The 16,674-nt window shown below is 43.3% G+C and overlaps 1 protein-coding gene across 1 annotated transcript in view; it reads left to right on the top strand.

Annotated features, from left to right (window-relative positions):
• The first annotated feature begins 516 nt into the window (after positions 1–516).
• Positions 517–16,674, top strand: part of CARNMT1 (carnosine N-methyltransferase 1) — a 197,872-nt gene continuing 181,714 nt past the window's right edge. Inside the window, exons 1-2 of the mRNA XM_086961282.1 lie at positions 517–919; positions 15,510–15,702. Of these exons, the coding sequence (XP_086817408.1) occupies positions 711–919; positions 15,510–15,702 (402 nt within the window). The 5' untranslated portion in view covers positions 517–710. The remainder of the gene's footprint in view (positions 920–15,509; positions 15,703–16,674) is intronic.

The following is a 16,674-nucleotide window of genomic DNA, read 5'->3' as shown; positions in this document are numbered from 1 at the left end:
TACCTCTTGCGCTACGTCTCTCTGCCTCTCTGTCTACTACTCTCTACTGAGTCTCTAAGCGCACACACACATATATATATATATGTATATATATGTATATATATGCATATGCATTCATATATGTGTATTTATACATACATATATAAACATATATATATACACATCTGCATATCTATATAAATACAAATATAAATGCATGCATATATATATATACATTTACATATATGCATACATATGCATGTTATGTACATGAAAGTTTAAAAAACACTAATAAAAGCAAAGCTAAAAAGCCACCTAATTACAAACAGGATTGCTTTAACTTTTTTTGATTTCAAAGTAAAGGATTGCTTTAACTTAAACAAGGGCGAGACCTATTGCATTTCAATGCTTGTTCCTAAGACCTGAGGCGTTGTTCAGCAAAACGTAGTCGTTTGCCTCATGCCACGACGAAGAAGAGTTATCGGTCTAGTGTTTCAGGTGTCCTACTAAAGCCAGCCAGAACACCGCATGTGCTCTGTGTCCCTTTTGTGTTGTGCTCCTGCCGTCGTGACGTCACTTGATCGTTCCTTCCTGTCGCGCGGCCCAATGGCGCCGAGGCAGCGCGTTGACGTACATCGCTGACCCTGTATGATATGCTACTTGGATCGACGCTGTTCCCTGGTTGGTCCGAGTGTAGACGGTTGGAGAAGGGTCAGTGCTGTAGCTGAGGGATGGCGGAGGGGGTTCAGCATGGCATCCGCCGGCCCCGGGAAGAGGAGTCGGAACTGTGCACCTCCACAGGTCGAGGCTGTGGCCAGGAAGAGGAGGAAGTGGAGATATTCTTCTCCAGTAAGCGACGGCTGCAGCAGAGCCCACAGGAAGAGGAGCGGCTGGAGCGCGAGCATTTCTGGAAGATTATAAACACATACCGATACTATGGGTAACGTAAAGCATACATGTTCAGCTTCACTGTGAAGATCCATAGTAGATATGTCTGTCAAGTTTGCAATTAACCCATGGGTGACATTTCTACGTCTTTCAATGAGACATTGTGATACTCAATCTCTCCCAGTGGCACGTTTTTTTTTAGCACCCCCTGAAATGTTTTTCGTTGGAAACAACCAATTGTGTTGAGCACAGCTCCACACCCTTACCACGGTAGCTGCTTTAGTTTGTCTATGTTTGAGGTTTCTCAATCCTCCCACCTAGGAGTAGGAGAGAGGTGCAGTTACCCAGCTAAAACATGAGAGCACTCGCTGAAATGCCGTTTCATTCACTGCCCTTTATGACTACTTTAACACCGCAGCCCTTCCAATACTCCAGAGACAGCTTTTCTAACAAAGTCAAGGTAATCAATCTTTCCATTCCAGGAACAGTATCCACTCCAGATCTCTCACTCGCTCCTCGTTATGAACAGCCATTCAGAACTTGAACTCTATGGATTCACAGTATCTGCTATTCGGGACTCCTGTGGCAACTAAAGAACCACATCTGGGAATGGGGACACATGCGAGGGTAGAAATCTGATAACTATTTTATAACCAGTTCCACTTTAAAATTTACTAAGTCAGGCTCTAATGTCCATGCCAATTTCTTCACCGGGTGTATAGTCTTTGTCACCGTGTTAGAATGGAGCACAACCTGAATACATTTCTAAAATAATCCTCAACTTATATCATTTAATATTCAGTCAATGATGAGAGGTTTGAAGAAGTTTTAAAAGCTTTATTTCTCATTAAGAGAATAGTTTGTATTTTTGTTCTTTTATTCAAGTTACTCAGAGAAGTCTGTTTTCAGAAATTTCGAGATTTTTATTTTTCGATTAAGCATACAAAATAACAGCGTGTTCCGTAAAATAATTAGTCCCTATCTTAATCTAAAGAACCTAACCTAGCAAGAACCCATAAAAAGTTTTTGGGGAAAATAGTGAGAAAAGTTTGGAGCAATAAGCTTATGGCTATAAAAAAGTCGAACTTCCCAGAAAGAGTAGTTCTTGTAACTCACTAAGTTACCTAATCGCTGCCGAATCAACAGTCAATACAATAGGAGGGAATCATCCCAGCAGTAGCTATAAACCTCCCACAGATAAAGTCTCCTCACAGAGGGTAAGTCGAAAAAGAAAATCACCGTTAGCAGTAGCTTACAATAATCTCATCTCAGGCAAGAGTAGCACAATCCAGTGCTAAGGGGCATGGCAGGGAAGGAGTGTATAGAATGCATTAACTCTCTTGCTAGGAACCCATACTATATAGAAAGCACAAAACATGCTGCAAACTCTAAATATTGAATAATTCCTGGCTAATAGAAAAGGATCTTTCGATGGTCTGTAGTCTTCCTCGATTCCCACAGTGAATGTCCATTTTAACAAAGTTATTTTAATGCGGCTACAACGAATGACCTAAAGATACATCTAAAAAGGTTCTCATGAGAACTTTTACAAACCTACAATGTTAGTAGTTCAGTGTCCCATTATGTAACAATGGTGTGCCCTATGAATAATATTCGCAAACAAAACAGGTGATGGACCGAATGTGGATCAATGTCACACATTCACCCCAGTCCAAAGATCTGGGCCCAAATCCATCGTTTTTTTGCACTCCACACCACCCTGGGTTAGACAATGGCGATATGCAAATCAGCTCTGACCCTGTGCCCCATGGGAACAGTCCAGTCCGAACTACAAAAGCCATGTCCTTCCCAGAACGGAATCAAGCATCCGAGGACCGGACCGGTTTCGAGGTGAACAATATTCAGCATGTCCTGGTTAGATCATGGAAATCAAAACTAAGCAAACATTTTCTTTCATTGATATACTTATTTATTATAAGCATGTGGCAGAGAAAACTATCCAACTACAAGGAAATCCTATGGTGTGAAGTGAAAAATAAATTTTGCAGCAGACAAGATATTTCACAAAGATGTCACATTTTGCAGTTCAATTATAACATTGTCAGGGTTTACAAAAATGATTAATTTTATTGAAGGGATAGCAGAGAATGAGAATATTTTGAGGCATACCAGTTAAAAAACTATAGAAATGGGAGCTTTGTGCAGAAATGAGCAACATTTTCTTTTTCCACGTTTAAAAGGCACATTTTCCATAACCACTATATTGGCATGCATTTTCTATGTTGCTGTTAAAGCATATTTCTATAATATGAGGTTAAAATGTATGTAAAAAATGTCAACTTCCACACAAACTCATACCATGCAAAATGAATTAAAATGTGTGAAATGTAAACCGAGACTTCATCAATGTCTTGAACTGCTCAAATGGTTGTTACTACCTAAAAATAGATAATTGTTTTTTCTTCTACGTTAACATTTTTCAATTATATTGTTGGTGAGTGGTTGTTATACTTGGCATCTTTTGGCGAGTTTCCCCAGTCTTTTTGCTTTCAGACCTCCCGGTTTTTGCTGGCGTAGTGTCTTTGCGCACTTTCCCACTGCTGTTCAGTGTTAATTTACAACAGGAGCATTTGCACTTGGTTATGGATTGGTGTATGGCATATTTGATTTCTTGGTGAGGACCTAGTAAAGTGTACTTAGTGTCAGGGCAGGTAAATCATATGCTTCTAGTGTGCTTGGGTAAGCGAACGCAGCATAGTGCTACAGACACAGGGGGAGCTTGGCGGCCGGCGCTGGAAGAGCCCCGAAGGAGCAGTTTCATCACGGCCAAGAGTATTAAAATGGTAGCGGGGTGCCGAGGCAGGTAGCTGAAAAGGCGGCATACCAGGAGATGTGATTGTCAAGGCGCACAGGCAAAACCTCGGCGCTCGTCGGACCCCGCCTGACCTTGCCTGATCATAAGATGGCTACCCATAATTAAGTGAGCAGTTGAGGGAAAAGAGGCTCGCAAAACGAGAGGTTTCAGATATAGCCAACATGAGTGCACAGGTCCTGCACGGACATGTATACTTGCTGATACCCCCCTGGGCTATATGAACCCTTTGATGCGGCTCTGCATACCTGAAACTCTCAGCAGGGTGGATTCCCCATTTGCTTTCTGCAGTACCATGCCGCCGACCAGGGCATGAAGGACCTACAAAGCCTCAATGTCGCCAGCGTACACTGAAGGTGCCCACTACGATATGTATAGACATTCCTGCTTTGCGTCACTGCTCCCACCACACACAGCACGCAGGGCGCAGAGGAGCCCACACTTATGTTGCCAAAGAAGACGCCACCTCCACCCAAGGTCACCAGCTTCTTCCACCCCGCAGACAAACGACAGCTGCTTGACCAAGGGGAGTCTGTGAGCGTCATGGCCCTCACCAAAGATTACTTATTATCCTCATTGCGCGGTTTTAAGGCTGAACTACGCACTGAGCTAAATCAAGACATGAAAGCCTCTTATCGACCACCTCCGGACAGACCTGACCACATGCATGCCCACGCGCCAACAAGACGTCGATTCGGTAGACCTGAGCGAGATGGACCTGGAAACATAAGCTTCTGGAATGGCCTGTGCTAGGTTTTTACCTTGGAGATGGGGCAAACTCATGGCCACAGAGAGAAAACAGTCTAATCTCCAAACTGATGTCGTTCACATTTAGTACTCTTTTCTTTGTCTACTTCCTTTGCTCCTATCCCCTCTCCCCTTGCCTGCTTCACCACCCAGCCCCCTGTCCTTCGTGCCCTTTGACTAAGCACTCCTTCTCCCCTTGGGGAAAGATCCAATATTTATACTTTGGAGTCTCAGCGACCCCGCAGAGAGTCCACAGTGCCAAGGGAGCCACTCACAGTTGAGGTATGGTATGGCACCCCTTGCCAAAGCACTCCCTCTCCCCTTTTTGGGTAAGGATCCAGTATGTAGGCCTTGAAGTCTTCAAGGCCCCTCTGAGAGAGTCCACTGCATAAAGGGAACCTCTTGCAACCGAGATGGGGAAATGATACCACTTCCCCTGGGATCACAGTTTACTGGACTTTGGACACAGCTTTGACTAGTCTACCGGAGTGTGTCCCCGTCACCCTCCCCTTTCTCGTTCCAGGGTGTTGTCTCTTGCCCTCCCCATCTCTTTCCCTCCTTCATTCTCTACTTCCCCTGCTCCTACCCCTTCCCTGAATCTCTCCCCTTGCCTGCTTTTTCCCTTACGTATATGTCCTTATTGTTCATCTCTACCTTAAAAGTAACTATGTTGCCATGCTCTAACAACTGCTTAACCTTTATAACGATGTAACCTGCAACTATGGTCTGATACTCATGTAAAGCGCTCTGTTACCTCCGGGTCTAGCCAGCGCTATATAAAACCTTCAAAATAAATAAACTGGTGTTGCCACCCACAGAAGTAGCCCTGAAAAGGTAACTCAAACCTGCCACTGCAGAGTCTGTGCACAGTCTGTAACTGCCATGTCGACCTGGCAAGTGCGCCCACTTGCCGGGCCCTAACCTTCCCTTTTTCCTCATGTCAGTCACCCCTAAGTTAGGCCCAAGTTACTGTGTATGTTAGAGGTAGGACATGTACTGATGTGTGTGACATGTCCTGGTGGTGAATGACGATTCTCCAATTATCATACAGAGAGTATCTTGAATTCATTAAAAACAGAGGCTGACATTATGCATTGACACTTATTGCTGCCTAGACATGCAGCCTTTTAAAGTGTAACAAATACATCAGAAGCATTCCAAATAACATAACAAGGCTTCATGGCAACCAACTGTCTTTCCCTTAGAGCTGCAAAAGGTTTGACAACTTCTTCCAGAATAAACGTCATCCTGAGCTTTTTAGGGCTCTCGCCCTGCGTTGCACTGCGTAAGCAGTGCTTCGCAGCGTGAGGCATTGTGTAATTAAAAACGGGGTTTTAGCAGTCACCTAGGAATTGTACACGACCCGCTCGTGCGTGTGCGTTTCCTTTTGTGGTACCCCATTGGCCTTTGCGTGCGTCTTATTTTAAAAGACTGCACGCAATTGGCCTGAAGCACGCGCATAGCTCCTCCCATGGCCTATTGGTGTCTATTACGCGCACCAAGCTCGTTATCGACACCAATAGGCCGTGGGAGGAGCTATGATTGTGCCCAAACAGGTGCGACGTGCGCGCCACTTGTTTAATGAAGGTGCCTTTTGTTCAGGACTGGTACTTAGGTTGTTGGCTGTGAAATCGAGCCAATGCATTTCTTAATGTCTGTGTCACTACATGTCTACACTCGTCATGGTAAAGTCTCGTTATTACCCAATGCCTTAGCTCATTTGTGGGCTAGCATTACTGTTGGACAGGTGTTGTGTGAATAGAGAGAATTTACCATTTCTGACTTGTACAGAGCTCATGGTTCAACGCATCTATGTTCAGCATTGTAAGCCACGCTAACTTCAGTCTAAAGATATCTGCCATCATCCATACTATTTCTGACCCCAAGTAGACGTCATTCCATTTAATGCCGACATATTTTCAGTACATCACTTACTTTACGAGTTGCTGACTCGCCGACCCTTGAGGCTTGTGGGTTTCCTACTTCTACCATAGCTGTCGGTAGTTCAGCGTTGGGAACAGTAAAATATGAAAAAGATGTGGTCTGTCTTTACGACGAGCCACATTATGGTTTGGAGGTAAATCGCATCTCATTTTCAGCCCTAAGAACATGGCCTTGGGGAGAGATAGTTTACTGCAGATGGTCTTAGCCAGCCAACGGTCTCCCGCACCACAATCAACCGAGGTAAATCCTTGCTAACCTTGGATTTATTATATCAAAACAACATTCTGTATGACTTACACATGAATTATCGGTGTGCGCCGCACTGTTTGTTTGCTACTGGCTATGTTATTATTGTTCTTGCATAATATACAAATACCTATCGTACAGTTTGAATATATATGATGTTTACATTGGCTCCCTCCTCTCATCTGGTTTGCACAAACTTCATTTGCAATTTGCACACATCAGCATTTGTTTTCATTTAGATGTCCAAGGAAACTGAGCTCTAAAGTTACCTTTGCTTTTCTCAAATGATGCTGCCTTGTGCTTCTAGATCTTCATGTGTAGGACAGGTTTGAGCAACCCTTCACTGTAAACTTTAATAATGCGAGACCTATTGCATTGCAAATGCTTGTTACAAGGATGTAGAGTCTGAAAAAGAAAAGGAATACAAACAGGAACATTTTCTATGTACGTAGAATAATGATGCTCAGACAACAAGAAAATATTCAACATCTAATAAATCATCCACCAGGGAGAGGTGGGAGGGATAATGTCAGCCTCCGTTGTCTTTAATGAAATCAAGATTCTCTCTGTATAATTGGAGAATCGTCATTTCATTACAAGACCGGAGGCTACATTATGCAAGTTTAAAGCTCTGCAATGCTACATTGCTTACATGTTCCACAGGTTTAAGATCAAATTTAACAAACGTGGTAGCATTTGACCAGTCAGCTGCTTTAAGTACACACATGTTTGTCTCACCACCCCCCCCCCCCCCCCCTGACCCCCCCCCCCCCCCACACAATCTTTGGGTGTCTGACATTTGACTTAACATTGGGACTGTAGGTTTCTCTTCACAAACGAACTCATCATAAATGTGGAGAACAAACGTGTGATGTTGTCACATCACGATGTATATAGGTCTTTCCATCCCTGATGAAGTCACTGGTGACCTACCCATTAAGCGACGAAACGCGTGTTGGCCGGATCAACTGGAATAAAGACTGAAACGATTAAGAAGAACAATTGTTGCTGCATTTTTTATATATATATATATATATATATATATATATATATATATATATATATATATATATATATATTGTGATAAGCATGATTACATCTGACTGTGCTAGGATAGTGTAAAAAAAGTAATTGGTTTTCATTCAAAGGTCTAATAACACTCATTTTTTGTTCATACACTTTCATACAACTTACACACAAAGTTTGGGATAGTCAAAAAGAAAGAGTAGTAAATGTTTTCAGACATTAGTGTATTATTTGATGGAAAAGAACTAAAACATCAGGAGAATACATTCTATTAGATATTTCTAATGCTTTAATGTCAGACACTCGTCTGAAAGATATTAGGCAAAGTAGTGTAGCTAACATAATGGAAAGTTGTTTCCTTGTAAGGGAACAGTTATCAGGCCAAGATGCAAAAAGTTCGAAGATAAGATTTACATTCCATAATGAATCATATTTGGCCTTAGGTGGACGTTTGAGTCTTATTCCTTTCATCCCTCTACGTATTAAGGGGTCAGTACCAATAGAGAAGTCACTTAACAAGGAATGACCTACGGAAATTGCTGTTCTGTAACAATTTAGTGTTCTATAACAAAGTCCTGATTTAAAAAGGTCTGCTAAGTAGTTTTCTACTTTTACAACAGGTGCGTCCACGGGATCCATATCTCGTTCCAGGCACCAACGACACCATTTTTTCCATGCACCGGTGTATCTCCTCCTTGTTCCCTGAGCCCAAGATTCGTCCAAAAGGTTTTTAGCTTCTCCTGAAAGACCCGAGTATCTTCTTGAACCCCTGAAATCTTCCAGGCAAGAAGGTTCATTTTTCCTTCTAAGAGAAGAGGGTGTACCTCTCCCTCTGGGCCCTGAAGGAGATCTAAATTCTCTTGGCTAAGGCGTGGAGTGTCTATCGCCAATTCCATCATGCCTGGGAACCATATTTGAGAATTCCAAAAGGGAGTAATTAGAACAATGCGGCAACGCTCCATTCAAACTTTCAAGAGAACTCTTGATTAGTGCGAAAGGAGGGAAGGCATAGCAATTTGGTATGTCCCATGGTTGGAGAAGAGCGTCCACTGAAATTGCTAGTGGGTCTGGTCTTCAACTGAAGAAATGATCTATCTGAAAGGTCAGTCTGCTGGCAAAAAGATCTATCTCGAAGGGGCCTCATAGATCTTGAACTCTCTGGAAGATCGAAGGATTCCGCTTCCAGTCGCTGGTGACTCTTAGGAACCATGAGTTCCAATCTGCCCATGTGTTTAAATGACTTGGGATGAATTCTCCTCTCAGAATTATTTTCTTATTCCAGCAGAAATACCAAATCCTCTTGGCTAGATCTGCTAGAAGCTTCGACTTTGGCCCCCCAAGCAGTTTATGTAGGAGACTGCTGTAAAGTTGTCTAATTTGATAAGAACTACACTGTTTTTCAGGATTGACTTGAAACTCATTAGGGCGTTTAAGCTGGCTAACATTTCCAGACTATTTATATGAAAGGTGAGTTCCTCTTGGGACCATTTCTCCCCCGGTTTCTAGCTTCCCTAGTCTGGCACCCCAGCCTAGGTTGCTCGCATCGGATTCCAGTGTGTGATCTGGGGTATTCCAAAATATTGCTTTCCCATTCCAACTGTCTAAGTTGTTACGCCACCATAGGATGTCCTCCCGAGCTTCCAGAGACAGAGGAACAGCGTATGAATACCAAAGACCTTTCTTCAGTCCTGTAGATTTTAGTCTCTGTAAGGATCTGTAGTGTAGGGAGCCGGGGAAATATTGCCTGACTGGATGAAGAGAGGAGGCCTACTACCCATGCAAGTTCCCTCAGGCTCCCTGTGTCCTTTGACATAAGAAACTTCTTTCTTTATTTGTATTAATAGGGGAGTTGTAACTGAGCTAGAGGTGTGTTCACCTGGAAACCTAGAAACTCTAGGTTTTGTGAAGGGGTCATAATTGATTTCTGTACATTGATGATGAAGCCCAGACTCTGTAAGAGAGCGACAGTCCATTTCATGTGACTCAGTAATTCTTCCTTGCTATGGGACATGAGTAAGATGTCGTCTAGGTAGATAATAAGACAAACCTCTCTTCTTATCAGAGAGGTGACTACTGGTCTCAGGACCTTGGTGAAACACCAAGGAGCTGAGGATAGGCCGAATGGAAGACCTCAACATTGATTGGTTATATTTATCCATACAAACCTTAGGTATTTCTAAGAATCTGGACCCATAGGGATAGTAAAGTAGGCGTCCTTTAGGTCTAGTTTTATGAGCCAGTCTTTCTCTTGAAGGATATCTCCCAGAAGATGTACCTCCTCTATTTTTGAAGTGTCTGTATACCAGGAAGGAATTCAAATCGTTTAGATTTATAACTGAACTTCAACCTTTCTCTTTCTTTTTTACAATAAAGATTGTGCTCACAAAGCCTGGACCGATGTTTGATAAGATAAGAATCGCTACTTTGGCTAACATTTGGCTCACCTCCGCGTCTACTAGGGAGGATTGTTCCTGGTTTAGGGTAAGTTCCCTGGGGTGTTTGGTCTGGTAAGGAGTAGTAATGAACTCTATTTTGAAACCTTTTACTGTCTGTAGGACCCAGGCGTCTTTCGTTATGGACGACCGATTATGGCTGAAAAGGAAAAGGCCTCCCCCCCCCCCCCCCCCCCTCAACCCCCCCCTACCTTTGGGAAGAAGAACCAGGAAGAGAAGATCTTTCCTTGGATTCTTCCTTGATTGTTTCCGCCTCGTGCTCAATTGTTGCAGCCTCTCTGGGGGTAGAAGTTATTGTTTCCCCAGTAGTATCTCTAATAAACGCGTTTGCTTGGGTGTGAGTACCTGTTGAATCCGTGCTAGCAGCGGTCCCCCCGTCAATCCTCCCAAAAACTGCCTCCGAACATTTACCTCATGTTGGATTGTGCTTTGTTAAAAGCAGAGAATGTCGAGACGTATTTACCCAGAGATTTAATAAAGGTCTCTCCAAAGAGTAGGCCGTTAGGTCTCCTTGGACATCTTTGTTTGCTAGATCCACCAATTTGGGATTCATGCACATTAGGATGGCTCTACATCTCTCGGAGGTCAGGTTGGCATTGGCATTTTCAAGGAGGCAGATTGCCTGCTGGCTCCATCCACAAAGGAGTTCGGTATCCACCGGAACACAGTTCATGGAGGATTCCTCGGCTAGGTCCAGGATTCTAGCAAGGGGGCCAAGTGTGTCAAGGAGCTTTTCCTGGCACTGCTTAAGGCAGAGTTCCAGGCCCTTGCCAGGGTCTCTCCCGGTTTTAAATAGGAAGGGGAGTAGTTCGGGGTCGATGTTGGGGATCATACAGGCTTTGTTGTTAAAAAAGGTCTTGGGCACTCTGACCTCATGAGGTTTCGAGAATCTCTTTCAAGTGGTTTTCTAATCCAAGCCTTAATAAATAAATTTGGCCACATGATCTAAGGGCCACTAGTCTGAACCTCTAGGGTGGGTAATCAGGGAGGGGGGTTAAGCATCTCAGACCCTATTGGGTCTTTAATGATTTTAGAGTTGTAGGTAGATTGCCCCAGTTCCTCATCGAGGAGGTCATCATAAAAAAAATTCTGGAGGTTGAAGATGTACTCATCTGCCTCCTCATTGATGTCATTTGGGGACTGGTAGTCATTGGCATCTTCCATGAGGTCTATTGTGCCGCGAGGTGCGCCTGATCTCTGTGTGCTGCGAGGGACACCTGTGCTTTTTGCACCATTCAGGTAGATCGTTCTTTGTGTGCCGCTCAGGGCACCTAGGTCTTTTGTAGCGCACAGGCTACCAATGGATAAAACCCTGTCATCTGAAGTCGCGCGCAGGCTACCGTGAGGCTCAAGGTGTCTACATTTTTTAAGGGCCTTACCGCCTTTCCTTGGAACAGTGTCTTGCTCTTCATCTGAAGATAGAGCTTGGTCTTCGCCATGAGTATTCCTCTTTCTTTTGATGAGTGCTGCCTCCACAGCTTCCTTTAAGGATGTCTTTAATTGCCTCTATAAGAGGTTCATGAGTGAGTTCTCAGTGAGTGGGGACTCATTTATGGGCTGTCTCACTTTGAGACATATTGTCTTAATATTCCCCATTTTTGCAATGTGAGTTGTTCCTTTAAGGCTTTCCTTAAAACATATTTGTTTAATATTAAAGAGCTATTAATAAGCCCAGCATCGCTAAAATAAACGTGCCGCAGGAAAATAGCTGGTCGTACCGGAAGTGGAAACAGCTGATCTTAATCCGTTGGCTCAGCGCTGTATGTCTCCATGGAGATGCACAGCGCGAGTCAAAAACGGGCCTTCACGTCGGGTATTTTTTGCTTTGCGGGTCATATTTGAAGGGGGAAGCACTTAATTTTACGAACGGATCTCCTCCGGGGAAGCCGGAAGGACCCCGAAGTGCGAGGCTGTAAGAGCAAGCTTCAGCTTTGTTGTAGAGACTGGGTTTCTTGCTAATGAAGCGTGTCTGGCATTTGTAAGTAAGCGCCTAGCCTTATCAGTTAAATAAAACCATGTATAATAGTGTGGCCGAGTAAGAGGGTTGCTCCGTTTTTGTCTTGTGGGGAAAAAGAAGGTTAACCAGGGATCAGAGGAGAAGGGAAGAGCTGGTATGCTTTCACTTCAGCTAACGAGTCCATTTTAGTAGATTAAAAGAAAAGTTTTTTTTTTTTAATTTAAACGTTAAGCTAAACGAAAGAGGAGAGCCCAACCATAAATTGGAAGGGGATCCTTGACAAGCAGAAGGACTTACCTGATGATGGGTCGATCGTACTAGAAGGTTTAACTGTAGTGCAAAACACTCTAAAATACAGTCAATTAACAGTATTGTATATAGATATGTTAAATGTTGGTTAATATAGAAGATAGCAGTTAAATAAACATATAAAACAGTTCTAAAACATCAGTCATAGGAGGTACAAGAAGTTGTACTTAGCTGTCCAGGAGCAGCGAATAAGAGGAAGATAATTGGTTGCTATGACTCCTTGTTATGTTATTTGGAATGTTTTGCTTATGATGTATTTGTTACACTTTAAAGGGCTGCATTTCTAGGCAGCAATAAAAGTTATTGCATAATGTAGCCCCCAGTCTTGTGATGAAATTAGTGTATTTCGTTTGTCAGTATTGCAAGGCTGCCTGTTCCCATAGGACAGAATGGGAAGTTTGTTTATACCATCTTAAAAACATAACTACCCTTGGGAACAAGGTAGGAAATGAAAGTTTAGTATGTCTGGACTCCGAATGTTAAAATGCATCTTTTAGTGAAGATGATTTTTACATTCTGTTTGAAAATACCACTTTTAGAAGTAGGTATTTTCTTGCTTGGCCATCCTGTGTGCCTCTGCTGGGGTTGTGGACTGACTGACTGTCTGTCTTTGGGATGACAGGGGCTGGGGAGGGGCAGTGGCTCCCGAGAGCCTGATCGGTCAGGACTGGGCTGCATTTAGAGTAGTGGGAGGAGATTTCCTTGCACCTGAATAAGCCTGGTCTGCCTTGCACAATGCCATCTCAACCCCCTGCCAGGAAGCTGCAACAGTGAGGACAGTACTGATTTGGGATGGGTACAGACCCACTTATCACAAACAGTATCAAGAGGTCAAATATAAGGCTCAACTGAGGACCCAAACCCCAACAAAATACAAATAAAGCAGCAGAGACCCAATATGCAAAATAGTGTGACATATAGTTAAGAATGGGCAATTATTCCCATCAGTAACCATTCTGTACCGCCCTATTTAACATCATTTGGGTTCTCCTTGCCCAGGAGACAAGACAACACAGCACAGCCTAATGATGTTTTTAAGGCTATGTGTAGTATTTAAATATATGTGTTATCAAGAGGGGTGGTATGTTCCAAAGATATAAACCTATTTGTGGTTACTGAATAAGCAGTGCAAAAAGTGAGTTAAACAATACATGTGAGTGCAAGAATAAAATTGGATCAGCTGAGTAGATTGTTAACTTTAATGATATCTCTCAATTGTCCAAATTTAAAAATACAGTGAAAATACAGATTTAACAAAATATCTGTAAGCAATGTTGGTCGACATGTTTCAGCATTTAAGATGGAATAGTTCCAATGCTTTCTTCAGGACCTGATGGAAACTACTGCTTATGAAGTGAAAAATTAAAAATTAAAAACAGTCACCTGCAATTTTCAGGTTTCATAATCAACCACATACCATTTGTAGTGGTGATAGCACTTCACCCCACCTGGCTGCAGCTCAGGTTTGTAGGAGCACCGCTCTATCCGTCGGTGTCTCCGCACAGTCGTCTGTGCTGTCTGGGGAGGCAGGCACACTCTGCCTTAAGAGAATAAAGGATTTGGTGATATAAATATTGCGGCCCAAACCCCTGAACTTTAGAACTATTTTGAAACAAAGACTGCCAAGGAGAAGCTGTGAGGAGGAACTACCACTTTGCTTTGTGCTTTGCTATGGTGGCCTGCAGTGGCTGCTTCTGTCTTGGGCAGTGAACGGACTGGATTGAACTTTTTGCAATCTTTTGTGAGTTTCTCCAAGGGCTTGAGGTAAAGCTTGCCCCCTTGTTCAAGAAGTCTCAGGAACAGCAAAGACTTCAAGTTCTTCTGCTCTCAGCACTGGGGACAGTGTGTTTTTGTGCTGCAACAGAAGAAAAGGCAACCCGACACGTCTACTACGCCACTGCCGACTCCGTGTCCTGAAGGCACCGCAGAGGGCACTGCAGCACCGCAACCCTGGTCTCACCGCTTACGCCGCCGCTTACACCGCGACCTATGGGCAACGCACACCGCACTGCCTCGCTTCACTCCATCGCCCTGGTATCCCCAACGGCGCCGATCCACGCCGCTGCTTGCACCGTGGTTCGAGGGCACCACTTGTAAGTTACACGACGCAGCGTTTTTATTACGCACCGCAGCCTTGGCCTGCCGGCGCCATTGACTCCAGTTCGTCAGCCGACAACCGCGCCTTAGCGACGCCGCTGCTTGCACCACGACTTGCCAGCAATGCGACGAGCACCAGTGCACTTTGCACCGCAGCACCCGACGCCAGCGACCCTGATTTCAACCGCAAGGAGTTCGATCAGCAACGCATGTGAATTGAAGGGCCCAACGACTCCTGCTTCGACCTCCGGAACAGACGCCTACTGACGCCTTGCTTTCGGAGCTCAACAAGAGGTCACCGACGCCCTGTATTATTAAAGGTACTGTTTTGTGGGTCTTTCCGACACCGTAGCTGGCCCGCAACGCCGTGGTCAACCAGAACTGTTTGGAATTTGTTGTTTACGAGGCCATGATAGCCTCAGACGGAGCTATCGACTTCAAGGAACTTTATTTCAAGTTTATTTTGATAACTGAAGATTTTTAAGTACTGTATCATTTATTTTTGTTATCGTTTTTGGTCTTGTCTTAAGTATATAAAAAGATTAGATATTTTTCTAAACTGGTGTGGTGTCCTTTTGTAGTGCTTACACTGTGTTGGTTATGTGCAAATGCTTTACACACTGCCTCTAAGATAAGCCTGTCTGCTCGTGCCAAGCACCAAGGGGATGAGCAGGGGAGACTTTGAGTGTAACTCCCTTATCCTAACTAGAAGGAAGGGTCCCTACTTGGACATGGTTCAAACCATTGCCAACAAGAGCCCCCCATTTCTAACAGTGGTGATGTGTCCATTCAGATCCCCAAACTTTGTGTTGCCTCTCTTGTACTGTCTAGTTGTTTTTTGCTAACCTCTCGAAGAACAAAAGTACAGTATGCAAGCTGGAAATGTTGGCAGTTTAATGTGCAGTACTTCTAAACACGGTCAACTTACATCCATTGGTCTTTAAAAGTGAATGAAGATGAAGTGGATGGGTGGGTGCTTTTGTTAGCTCCATGCTATTCAGTGATTATGTAATTTTGTTTTAATTTTCAGAACCGGTATTCGTGAGCGAGTTAACCGAACAGAAAGGCAGTTCCGATCCCTCCCTGATAATCAACAGAATCTTCTTCCAGACTTCTTTCCTCATTTGGATAGGATTCGACAATGTATAGATCACAATCAGGAGATCCTGGAGGCCATTGTGGAGGATTGTATACACATGTTTGAAAATAAAGAGTATGGAGAAGTATGTACAACTTGCATGCCTGTTTCTATATCAACATTAATATTTTGTTACTCGTTGAGCTCCTTGTGTAACAATTAATCTTGTGTACCACTACAGCCTACAATTCAAATGCTAGGATCCACTATTTAGCAAGCATTGGACTGGTTTGCTTCCAAGCCCCTAAATTACTCTCCTCATCCCACAAACAGAAATTAATCTAAAAAATGAATAAAGCTCTTTAGTTACAGGATAGCCGGCACTGCCTGGTCTATCACCCCTCTGACTGCCATTACCTCTGCCAAAACTGAACTGCATATTCATTATTAATGGGACTGTAAGGGATGTTCCCAGGACATTGTTTAAACTGCCATGCTTTCATAAGTCTTCCTTGCAGTTGTATTAATTTTCATTTCTACTTGTCTCTTGAACACTTTAACCCAAGTCCCACCAAGATCGCGTCATGGATTTTTTGCCATTTGATTGATTTGCAGAGCTCAGCCCTCTCTTTAACCTACAAATGCTACTATATCATATTTGTTCCGTATTACACTTCTCATATTTTCAAATAACAGTATGCTACCCCAAAATGTCTGATGTGAGGTGTGCAAATCTCTCCAAATTTAGCATCCTGATTTTCCAGTGCTATGTCGTAATTGTACTATATTGTGCTAATTGGTGAGGTTAGGGGGGACTCGGTTATTCGTTCACTGATTTAAGTTATACTCTGGTAAGGAAGACTCTGTTAATGAATTTGCCATACGTAAGTTTATAGCCCATGTATGTCCTTTATTCCGTAGCCACATATCTTAAAACCCTCTTTAATTGTGGTTCCTAGACCAAACCCCTTGTAAAGCCCATTAAACTTTTTTCTCAACACAGTTTGGGGAAAAGTTTTATTGGGTCATGTAAAAAATAAATTTTGGAGGAGAAATTATTTTGTCTTCTAATAAACTGCTATAATTTAGACCAAAAGCCAGTAAACAATTTAGGCCA

Source organism: Lissotriton vulgaris, chromosome 3_1, assembly GCF_964263255.1.
Source record: "Lissotriton vulgaris chromosome 3_1, aLisVul1.2, whole genome shotgun sequence".
Lineage (NCBI taxonomy): Eukaryota > Metazoa > Chordata > Amphibia > Caudata > Salamandridae > Lissotriton > Lissotriton vulgaris.
Note: the sequence above shows the minus strand (reverse complement) of the source record. Positions and strands in the feature narration are given on the sequence as shown.